General features: G+C 39.5%; 1 protein-coding gene across 11 annotated transcripts in view; it reads right to left on the reverse strand.

Annotated features, from left to right (window-relative positions):
- TENM4 (teneurin transmembrane protein 4) overlaps positions 1 to 12,846 on the reverse strand; it is a 4,497,462-nt gene that overhangs the window by 844,572 nt on the left and 3,640,044 nt on the right. For all 11 annotated transcript variants that reach the window (XM_044071318.1, XM_044071319.1, XM_044071323.1 and 8 more), the window contains one exon: positions 8,463 to 8,648. In XM_044071318.1, coding sequence (XP_043927253.1) covers positions 8,463 to 8,648 — 186 coding nt within the window. The remainder of the gene's footprint in view (positions 1 to 8,462; positions 8,649 to 12,846) is intronic.

The raw sequence follows: 12,846 nt of genomic DNA on the forward strand, positions 1-12,846 counted from the left end.
GAAGCAGAACTATCTATGCATCATTTAGGGGAGTGGCAGCAATGTCAATGCATGGCCCAAGGGCAGTGTTAGACTCACCAAGCCATTACCTGGTGACAACCTTAAAGATTGCATTATCCCCTTGTCCTGCAGCAAGGTTATTGCCATTACAAATACTCTCCTTGTCAGGTTGCTGGCCAGAGCATAAGTACCCTTATAGCTGCTTGACTAATGGCCCCCTTCAGACAGCTCTCTCCCTGAACTCAAGTAAGGGAGTGAGTGAGTTATAATCCATTGGGAAGAGGTGTGATAGCCATCAGGCATGAGGGTAAAATGCACGGAGAAAAAAAAGATCAGTTCCCACCATGGTCAAGTCTATCAATGAAGTGATGGATGGTGCCTGAACCCTCCCCAGTGGGCAGCCAATGTTCATTTCCCCAGGCCACCAAACTTGACAGCAGGCATGAGGCTGTGCTCCCACTAGTGGAGGACAAGCTCAACACCAGGAGGAACTGAGAGGGCATTTTTAAATTAGGCTTATCTTTATAAGGTTTTGACTGGGCCTGCTCTCTGACTCTACTTCAGCAGAGACCTGGGGATGCACATGGAACTGATATGTCAGTCTTCACATTAAACTTTCAAATGTCACCATCTACCTGGTAGGAAGGAAATCCACAAGTTCCTTACAAACTGTGTGAGTGAAAAAAATTGTAGGCTCTGGTACTAGAAGTTCTCCTATAGCGAATTCTGTGATGTCAAAGTAGAGAAAATGAGCAGTTCTGAAAATGACAGCTTCTGAGAAAAAAAATACTGAAATCAAACAGAAGGGAAGATGAACACATCAGAGTCACATCAATTAGGGTCCCTGATGCAAAACATTGCTTATTCTTCTTCAGAAGTTCAATGAGTTCTTTAATGCCCATCTCAACAATTCATGAAGAAACTATCTGGTACCACAGTTTGATGTTACAGATGAATGGTGCCACAGATGAAATGCACTGCTTTTGTTACAATGCAACAGAGGACCAACACTGCAAAGTAACCCTCCTTTTCTGACAAACGCCTGGAAATAATAAACTTCTGCGCTTGTTAGACTACAGAAAAACACAGAATCTGCAGCTTCAAGGAGAATGTAGATTAAACAGAAGATGAGCTAACATAGATGAAGCCCTGCTTAAGTTAGAAGAAAAACATTCAAACATGGTAAAAAATGACAGTGCATAATAAACTCCTAATGGGCTGCTATGACCAGGAAAGTAAATCAGTTCTTACAGGCAGTGTAAGAGTTAATATCTGAGTAATGCTCCAAGTGGAAAGGAAATAATTAGCTTTCTGTAGGATCAATGAGGAAATGTTCTTCTAGTGGTGTCTGTTTTATGGCATGAAAGCTTTTTAATGAAAGGTTATATCTGAATATGATGAAAGTCATTTAAGAATGCTGGACACTACTGATTTTTAAGTGATTAATGAACTGATGTCATACTTTATTAGAGCTTTAATACCAGATAATTTATTATCTCTGTTTGTGGACTTGATTAGTATGTTACTGAGATGATACTGTGCAGTAATTTTACATAAAGATTAGTGCTATATCGTGGTCGAAAAGTTAACAGAGCTCTGAAAAGTTCATGTGTGCACATGCATAAGTACATGTATATATATATATATATATATATATACATACATATACACACACACACACACACACATTATCGTACAGGTGTACAGCCAGATAAAATATGGAAAAAATTAACTGCAAATGCAATATTTTGTTTTTGCCTCTGTGGCCAGCAAAGATTAAGAAGGCAACTTCGCTTACAGATGAGAACAAAACTCCCTTCTCTGTTATTCAGAAAAATCTGAATTTTAATTCACAAAGCAAGTATATTTTCTTTGCTTGCTTCTCATCTAAAGAGGAGACAAGTCTCTTTGTATGAAAATAATAGTCCAATAGTGCTACAGCAGTGTGAAGAAACAAATCTAGTCCTTCTTAGTGTGTCACCCCCTCTCCTTCAGATCAGCAAGAAAATCAGACCAAGGGAATTATCATTCGCTGCACACATAATCAAGGTCACAAGCTTCCTCAGTCAGCAGAACTACAGACAAATCATATTTCTGCTGAAAAGAAGGCAATTGCTAAATGATTATTTTTATTCTCAATTCCCCTTGTGTTACTTACTCGTGCATACACTAACAGCACAACATGACTTTGGTTAGCAGGCATTAACATATATTTCAAAGCAATGCAATAAGCTAGATTAATAAGGTAGACGTTTACATGCAGAAGAACAGCAAGACACAAGGAAATGCACCATACATTTAACAAAACAGTACTCCCAAGAAAATGTCCTTTCACATGTAATGTACAGCATCATCATCAATACCCTGAATTATTTCCAGTAATCAGAAATACTCTACTAATTGCATGCCAACCAAATAAAATGAATTACACCTAGTGTAAAAATACCTCCCAAGCCATATCACATATTGACAGGTGTGAACTAAGACTCATATTTTAAAGCAAGTGAGAGTTTGGGTTTGTGTGTGTAGACACATTTTCACTTATTTCTCACTTCAGGGGCTGGAAAAGCTCCGAACAACAGGCTGCCATTTTCAGCTACATCAAAAGACGCTCTAAGTGCCCCTGAGATCTAAGAGCTGGCATGAGCAGTGCTATATTTTTAAGAGACAAATCTGTTCAAATCTGCTAACTGCATGTCTTCCTTCAAAAATGACAGAAATCGGTATTAAATGTAGATTACTGTCCTCTAAAGTTATTATTATCGTTTTCTCCTATTTCATGGCTGACATCACATTTTCTAATTTTTACTTCTTGCTACATGCGATAGAATCATATCATTAGATAATGCGGATGGCAAATTATTACAAGTAACAGTAGGCAGCCTGCAAAACACAAATTCTAAAAGGCATTTTGTTTAAAACTCAATTACATTATTGTAAAAACAGAAGGAAAATGCAGGTAAATAGAACACATACTTGATTCTAATCTTTTTAACCAGCTAATATCCTGTGATATGGGTCAGTGCTAAACAGACTGCATTTGTACTCTGCTTATCCATTGAAGAAAATTAACTGAATACATATCTGCTGCCTTCTTTACCTCTGACTGACTCTAAAACTTCCTCATGAAGTGATTCATAGCTTTCAGAGCAAAACGTACTTTATAAAATGTCTTGCTCCATTTTCCACTAAGATCATAAGCAGGTTCCCGTTTAAATTCCAAGGAAACCAACTGCAATCCTCAGGAGGAATGTGAAAGTCTGAATTTGGGGAATATATGTATATTAAATCCAGCGGTATTTCCTTTAGTCCAAACAACAGCAGTATCAGAGTTAGTATGCAATTCACGCTGTTCCTCAATTCACTGTCCTGGCGCAAGCTGCCATTTTCATACTTCTTACACAGACTATCCAATAACGTATCCAAGTAATACTCTACGCGGATGATAAGATGATATGGTAATTTCTAGATCTAGTCCCTCCCCACTCATGAAATACAACTTGAATAAGTGCTCCTTAAAACTCTACTCATGGTTAGAATATCAGCAAGATATTCTTAACTCCAAGGAAACAAAAGTTATTGGGAATTACCACAAGTTCTCTCTTATTCTATATTACAGGCACATACTGGGCGAAAACCTAGAACTGCATGAAACTGCCAAAGCCTTTAGATACTTCACAATTTGGCTTGCCTGGAACTTAATTTTCAGTTCCACAGACAAAATTATAACTCAACAAAATGCACTTGTAGGGTATAAAGGTATCCCACTTCTTGTAACAAGACGGGAAAGCAGAAGTTCCTAAAGGAGGTTCGACAAGGCTCAGTCTTGTCACCATTGTTCTTCTCCATTGACACCCAGACTTAGTATATATAAGTCCGCTTTTTCAAACATTCAGTCTTTGTGTTTCAGGACTTGCTCTAGCAGGTCCTGACATTTCAAATGATTATCCATCAAACAGCAACTGCAAACAAATCTTCTTACCTTTGCAAGCTGGTTAAGTGCCAAGAAGCTAATACTAAATTCCAATAATAACAAAGTCATTTTATTGTGAACAAAGCAAAACCTAAAGTCAGCACCCCCTGGACTAGTCATCCCAGACCACTACCAAAATCCCCTAGAATAAATCACCCCTTTCAAGCCTAAGTTTCTGAACTTCAGCTGCGCAACAAACTATTTTGGGCAAGGAAATTCTAACACCTTCTTTTTTGTTCAGGCAGGGAAGCCACAGCAAAAGAAATTCTAATAGCACAATCAGAATATGCCCGTCCAATTCTAGCCACAGCCTCAAAGAAAACCCTTGCATCACTCGAGACAAAATCTAACAGAACATACTGTTTCATTTCCCTAGCCATAGAAGAGAACATAACTTCAATGTCCTCAAAATGGCCAACTAACACCAGATCCGGAAAAGATAACATCTCCTTCTAGGCACCCCTATCTTGCTGGCAGGTTCACACAGTAAGTTAAAATACAAATAACTTGAAATCTCAGCCTTCCTGTGCCTCCTCCCTACATAACTCAAGACAGCTGTTGTGGGCATGGCTGATCACAGCCTTGAGGGTATTCATCCTGCACACCCCTACAACCATCCAGGAGTTGATATGTTCCTGATACTTCACAATGTGGGTGTGACAGCTCTGGATCCTGAACGCTGGGGTTCCTGAAGTGAATACTTTCTTCCCAAACTGGTCAAGCAACCTGCCTTCCTTATCACTAGGAAAAATCTGTGCCTTGGAGCCAGTCTTGCTCTCTTAGCAGTTTATAGAAACACTGTAACTGGATATACAATGGGATTGCAATAGAAAAATGTGTGAGAATTCTGCAAACTATAAAAAAAACAGTCAGGTTTATTGGGGGGCAGAGGGTTGGGAATATGGCTCCAATTATGCTGCATCAAAAACATTCAAGAGAGATTCTTGTAGCAGAGTAATAACCACTGTTTTTGGGAACCCAATACCCAAAAGGTCCAAGTATCCTTTAAGGGATGCAGAAGCCTATTCCGACTGCCACATTAAGTACTCTCTCATAATTGACAGTGTTCCCAAATGACATAGGTTCAAAGGCAAGTAGTAGGCTAGCTGTCCTTGTGGGACATTTTAAGCCTAGCCAATTTCCCTTCCAAATGTGTGAATCAAACTCTGTACCTTATGTTTTGAGGTTAACACCTTAACCGTTATACCAACCCCCCAAAATTTTCATTTTCCCTTTTCTTTAGATTCATGGTTTCATATGTTCATAGCTAATTACTAGGCTGGCTTTCTTAATGGGCCATTCTAAGCCTAGTCAAGTTCCTTCACAAAGGTGAGAATCAAATGTTGTACTTTGTGTCTGTGAGTCAAACACCTTAACCATCATACCAAGCCTCAATCATGTCCTCTGGTGGAGAGTCAGAGACCAAAGTGTCCATTCTGTCTGTGTTATAAGCCAGAAGGGAGGAAAGCTGTGACTTGTAGTCGAGTTTCTTGATCTCCTCAGAATCAGAGAAGTCTGAGTCTCTCAGAAGATAAGACTCCCCCTCTTCCTTTTAGCTGGCGGGGCTTTAGACATAGAATCTTTCTGTAACCTATACAAAAAACTGGAAGAAACTCTGAGACAACCTGGCCCGGTATTGGGAGGGAGTCTGTCTGTATGTCTAGGGCCAGAGGGGAAATGACCCACTAAGAGGCAGCTGCTTGGGCATGGCAGGTGCATTGGTTTCAAGTGCCAGACTCTGGTGTGAGCAGTCAGTTCCTGGAGTTCTGTAAGCCAGAAAAGGGTCATGCCTGGGTTCTGACTTGCAGGGGTGGACATGATCTTTTATGATTACAGTGGGGATTTCAACTTCCCCTACCATAATAATTAAATGGTGTTCCATAGTGAACATCAATAGGACATTATTTGACTTAGGCTGGGCCTGGCCTTTGGTCCAATGGAATGTACTAGAGGCCAAAGGCATACTGACCACCAAAGAGGTAGTGCCTAAGACTGCAGTAGTAGCAGGGATCAGGGTTGGCTGCTGCTCGAGTGTTCCCACTAAGCTGATGCCCTCAGACCTACAGTCTCCAATGAACTCTCTCCCTTTCCCTTTTTCTTTTTCTAAAAACATGCTTCTTCTTATCATGTCTCTCCTTTTTTGTGAGGAAGGCCCATGCTTCCCCACTGCTATTTATCTGCTGGCAAGATGGGCTAACAATTAATGAGTTTCTTTTTGGTGTGGTACATCTGGAGGGTTTCCTATCTTTTCTTTAAAGTCTTGGGGGAAAAAAACTGGTAAATATTCCAATTAGCCATGGGACTAAGCAATATACATACTGAATATTCCCAACTTTATGCAGAATCTAATGCTTGAAACCCTACACCTCCAAGTATGATTGTTCATTTCCCATTCGTCAATGTGAAAAAACAAACTAACCAACTTTAGAAATTAAAAGGAGAAGAAACTGGTCCACAGTGGGGTACATATCTAATCAGTGTACTTTTGTGGTTGGCATGGAGTTATGGGACATATTCCCTTGCAGTGACCATTTAAAGTAGCAAGAAAGAAGTGAAGACTACATGGATGGATACCAACTGTATACAAAGTTTATGAAGACATTTAAGGAAAGGCAATGCCAGCCTGGCCATAGGAAAAGGGTGTGCAGCTAGGCCAGCCATCAGACTCAATCAGCAGAAAAGATCCCCTACAGTGACGACTGCAAAAATTATTTATAAGGAACATCTTTCAGATATGACAGGCAAATTTATGTAAGAGTAAGGGAGATATATTCCTAAAGAAATTATGATGAGATTTAATTCAACTCCAACCTGAGGAAGATGACTAAGATAGAAATGTGTTACAGGGGAAGAAACTGTCAAGTCATGCCTTTTACATATGTGGAAATATGGAGATAATTTGCTAGGGAAGAAAATACACTCTTAAGGGAAAGAAAATGTTGTGTTCAGGGTGCTGCTGTCCTTTAAGAAATGCCATTCAAAGGCCTAGTTAGTTGAGAAAAGAAGGCCTAATCTAGGGGTAATCATACTTATCCATTAATGGAGAGATTATCTGCAGACACTTCCAAAGGCAATGCTTGCTGCCTGCTGTGGTACAGAGGGGCACTCACAGAAGTGTGATGCGAGTAAGGCAACACAGTAATGTATACAAAAATGAAACATGAAGTAGGAAAGAAACTCCTACCTGGCCTATAAGGATTAATTTACAATTACACCAAAGAGAAAGAACACGGGATCTGTTCTTAATCTAAAGGTGACAGATCTATGCAGACAAAAACCAAGGACATCTCTTGAATAGAATAGAACATTCATGAAGCACAATATTAAGTATCGTACTCAAATATTGAATTAAAATTCCACAGTGAATAGAATAAGGGATGAATACATGAACTCCAGAAACTGGTCCAAGAAAACTGAATGTACTTTCAAATGTCAGGAATCAAAGAACGGCAAGTCCATGGAAACATAAAATAAGGCCATCTATTTAAATCATAGACTTTCAGCTTAACTGGGGACAGCAGAAAATATATTTAATCGTCAGGACTGGTAGCTTGTTAGGGAAAAAATACAGTGTCAAAAGCTTGAATCAATGCCCAAAGATTTTTGAGGATTAAAGGTTCACAAAACGTTTAGAGTTATACAATTGCATACAGGAAATACTATAATTCATATACTCCCATGCTTACTTAATACTCAGCACTTTTTTAGTACATTGTCCAGCTCTGAGAAAGTACTATACAGTACGTCTGGCATCTTTCTATGCCAAGTTTCCCTATACCACCTAAAACATTGTGGCTACATGAGGCACAGTATTTATTGACTTATCCTGTTCCAGCTATATACCACATGTTCCAGTAGGCAGTCTGAAGTGTTACATAAATGGGTTTGCTTCCTGTTCCGAAAAACACATTTAATGTTGTTAACCATATATAGGTTGAAAATGGTGCAACATTTAACATTGTTATCTGCAATTGTAATTCTTTTAAAACAATTTGGGGAAAAAACAGATCCTGTTGCAGCAGCCAAGCTTCCAGAGCCACGGCTTTAGGAGTTAAGCCAATGACATTTATACAGGGTTTATAAACATATGGTAAATGCAGTTTATTCACTCTGTTAGGGCATGCCAGCATAAAATATCTGACGAAAACCTAAGGTAGTAGAAATTTAGAACAGTAGAAATGCATCATGTGGCACTTTTTTATGGTGGTTTCCTTGTCTCAGAAGAATTTTCAAATATGGTTGCAAGAGAGAGAAACAGCCACAGATAAAAGTTTATTGTTCTTTTTAGAAAGTACTTTACCCCAATTATGATCTTACAGACCAAGTGAAAGGACATTTTTACCTTTTTCCCCCACAAGAAAATGCATGACTATCTAAGCTCAAATCTCACAGCACAGGCACTCATGCTGAACCTAGCCACACATTTTAATCATGCTGCTATGTATTTTTTCACATTCTACTCTAATTTACATTTTGATATTCCTCCTACCAATGGTGCAGTGCTCTCCATTCCAGCCTGGGCTGCATTCACACTTGCCATCCCGGCATGTCCCGTGCTCACTGCAGCGTGGGTGACATGCACGTTGATCACAGGCGGCACCCATCCAGCCCTCGTCACAGCGGCAGATACCTCCAACACAGATGCCATGTCCTCCGCAATCAGCTGAACAAATCTCTGTGGGAGACACAAGTTGGGAGAACAGTTTAGAAAACGCTCAAGCGATTGTCAAGAGAGCTGCCACACTCCAGTACCCTGCTTTACCAGGAATGAAAGGAATTCTGGCAGCTCATGCAGTAATCCATTCTGACAATAGGAAAAGTAATAAGCAGATTACAAAGATGGGGACGGGGTGGGGGAGATGAGGGGGGAGAGAGAGAGAGTGCGTGTGTTTGAAGGGATTAAAAAGCAGCGGACAAGGACAGCCAGAAACTGTTAACATGTGCAAATATTGAGCCTCCTGCATGCCACTCTCCTATACCACACTTCTCAAAGCTTTTGTGCTAAAAAAAAGAAGCTCTGGAAAGCACCTTTCAATGAATGCAACAAAAGTCAAATTTAATTAAAAAGACAGTTAAGTGTGAAAACAATACAGTGATAAATAACTGCACAAGCTGCAGAGATAAATCCTGAAAAACAGCCTCATTAATTCTTTACCCTGACTCAACTACAGTTCATTTGTCTTTTCATTGAACAAGAGGTGATCTTGCTCTCATGAGTGTCATTTTGATTATAACCTCTTATCAAACAAATGAATCAAGTGAGCTTTCTTTAACTAGTGGCTGCACGAATACAGTGTCATGTAAGAAATAAATATATCAAGTTGCCATGTGGAAGTACACTCGCAAAGGCATTCCACAGCTCTTCTGGGCACCACTGAAAAGACCACATTAGATTAGAATCCTCCAGATAAAATAGATCCTTGAAGTTAAGGCAATGTACAAACAAAACAGGTTATCAAAATGAATGCAACATTTCACTTAAGCAAATTCTACAGGTCACATGGTCTCAAATAAATGCCTGTTTCACGTAAAAGGCAGTACAGTAGCTAAGTTGATATGCTGCAAAGCTAACAACCTGGGCTTAAATCCCATCAGCTTTCACTTACACACACTGTAATCTTAGGCCACCTCTCAAGAAGGGGTACCTTTTATGAACTCACTGGGGTACGCTGGAGAACAACCAGTGAAAAGCAAAGTTTCATTTTAGATGCAGAAACAAGAATGCAGGGAGTACACAGAGATATGTCTGATGGACATCCTACTAGTTCTGTACAAAATGTGTAGCCATGTCTCAAGGAGAATTGCTACAGAAAGTATGGTATAGTCTACACCAGATACATACCTAAAAAATTGCTCCATAAGAATGTCAACAGATCTGGGGGTATTTTTTATATATTGGGTGGGGGAAAGGTTGTGCCCAGACTCACTGATAACTATTTCACAGATATACTGTATGACAGAACACAATGGTGGGTTATAATGCATTCTGGCAGCTAGCAAAAGGGATTAAGGAAATCAGCTGATAACAACCTGCTTCCTGTAGTACAGGGTTTGACTCCCTTAGTCTTCACTTGCCTATTGTGAGAATGAGCAAGTAATTTAAGCAGACAGTGATCTGTTGTATTTGGGAAACTAGGCCAGGTACTTCAGTGGTCTCCTGGACTGCATACCCACCTATGAACTATGAATCTTTTTACTAGAAAGTACTGATTGACAATAACATGACTTTCACCTTTAATTACTAAAAAGAAACCGTTGAGATAAACTAAATAAATGGAAATGTTTGTTATCCTCCCCTTGCATTCATACAGCTTCAAAGAAGTGAGCTACCATTCGTGACACTATTTTTGTAATTTTATTTTATGGCTATGGTCTTGACATGAAACAAACTGCCTGCTAAGTAAAATGCTGACACATGATACAATACGCGTGCAACCAAATCACCTGGTTTACTACTGCTTTCTTTTTCGTGTTTTCCTCTAAGTGCAGCAGAACATACTGGAAGTAAAACTGTTTAGCCAGAATTACATTTCTGCATTTACTGCTAAATAGTCTGGCAACCTAAAACAGTCTGTGATTCATGTTTGGCTGTTAGAGAATGGTGGTTTTGTGAACTACTTTTTCCTAATGTAAACAGATGCTAAGTGTCTTACAAAAGTGTATAAATGTCAGTGATTTGCCGTGTAGTAGGTATGTATGCCAGGGGTAAAAGATGAAGCTGCAATGTTGTGAAGTAAAATAACATTAAACCGACACACAAAACCCAAACATGACGTTCTACAATGACAAAAAAATGGATCCTGCTCCCCCCTCCCTGCTGATCTTCTGTAGACAAAAACAAATCAAAGGCTAAAAGAGCTTTACACTGCAAGATGAGGCACTCATTGTATTTGGTTACTGCAAAGGATCAGGCAGGGCTGAATTCTGTGGGAAAACCTCACATCTGCAGCTTTTTCCTTCATTCTGTGAATCACTTTTAAGGCTAGTCCTGCAATGTTAAAGGCACAAAGCAAAGTGCTAAAAGTCTTCTTAATAAGTGGGATTAAAGTCTACCCTTTTCTTATTTCACATACTTCACACCCAAACAGAAGGGAAAGGCAGGTCATGGCTGTATATTTTAAAATTCCATCGAAAAGCAGCTATCATCTCCAAGGGGTGTGTGGGTATGCCCATTAGCACATTGCTTTGTGCATTAGTGTGTACTCAGAGAGGATACAGGACAATTAAAAATTACTAAGACAAAACAAAGATCAAATGACTGAACAGGTTAAAGACATGAAATGTACTACACAAAATGCACCCTAAGTAGCTGGTCTCTGCAACAATATTGTAAACTAATCTTTGTTATTTCTGTCCTCTGCCCTTTTCTATTCTTCCCCTGCATATGCTTATAGATTACATCATTAGAGCTATTTTTTAACACAGGCTAATCCAAGTGCCGACAAACTGCACTGTGCATATTTTTCTACAAACTGCACATTTTACTACAGTTTCCACTTTTTTTGTTGTTCTGGTCCTCCTCTGATGTCAAGCCTCCTCAAGTGTGAAGATGACACCCCCCAGGCCATCGATCAAGAATCGAGCATTCTGGGACCAATGCCATCATCCACATAGGGGATTGGTTTTGCTTTAGCCGATGTTCTCTCTTGCCTGTCCAGGTAGCTGCTTCTGTGTAGGTCAGCGCAGTGGGCCCTGCACAGAATTGTTACGTATGGAAAGCTTGCAGATGTCCCTTCCAGCTTAAGATCAATGGCTCCATTGTCTTTCCTTCTCCAGCAAGGAAGTCAAACAAAGACTGCATTCTTGGGCATACGCCCTTCCTTCCCTCCCTGAAGGAAATGAGCAAAATCTCCTACCTCCCTACACCCTAAATGACCACAGGTCATCTAGGGTGTAGTCAGACCTCTGCACCACACAACCGATGTCTGCTATTTAAATTTTGTTATACTGTCTTTGTAATATTATGTTTTACTTGAACTACTTTTTATGCTGACTGGAGCTTTTCTTTCTTTCTTCCTGAGCCTCTTCTGAAAATGTGTCATTCCCAACAGAACTTCCCGATTAATAAAATAAACAAATTTTTTGAATGCATGAATGAATCAATGTATTTCATTTCTATAAAAAAAGCTATATTTTTGCAACACATTGTGGTGGAGCTTGCCACTCTCCACAGCAAACATTTTGGAAGCATCTTGTTTGAAAATAATAAATTTGCAAATAATATGATATGCTGCAATGCAGGTCAGTTAAAGAAAACTGTCAACCGAGAAGTTCTTTCTGTTGGCTAACATGAACTAATTGTCTTGCCAGGGACATGGCAAGTCCTAATAGATCACGGAAGGCACATGCTACTTATCATGATTTGTGCCAATCTCAGATAAAACAATGAATAATTAGAAACTATCATTTGTAATTCACCTCTGTCCTCAGTATTTGCCTTTGTGGTAACCAGCTTCTTTATTAAATATCTCTCCACTTGGTGAAAGGCCTTCAGTATGTAAGCAGTCCCTGTAACTGGTGTCATGGTCAGACTTAAAAAAAAAAAAAAAAAAAAAAAAACACATTTGCAGTTGGAAATGTTTGATATTAACCAGAAGCACACCAGTGTAAAGTGTCCAGACTGACTCTGTGTAAAAAAGTTGTATGAAAGGCATTCTGAATGAAACAATGCAACACACATGCAAGCTGGCATTCAACTAGTTTAAAAAACAAGTGTTTTGGGGGTGACAATGCCCCCATATCTGTATTCAAGGGGTTCTGGCCCCTGCAAAGCCTACTTAATATAAATAATTCCAAGGTCAGTAGAGTCCAGGAGAAGTATGATTCCCTAATACAGCAATTTACGTCAACCAATCGGTGCTCTGAATTCCTGT

Source organism: Protopterus annectens, chromosome 5.part0, assembly GCF_019279795.1.
Source record: "Protopterus annectens isolate FY-2018-M chromosome 5.part0, PAN1.0, whole genome shotgun sequence".
Taxonomy (NCBI): domain Eukaryota; kingdom Metazoa; phylum Chordata; order Ceratodontiformes; family Protopteridae; genus Protopterus; species Protopterus annectens.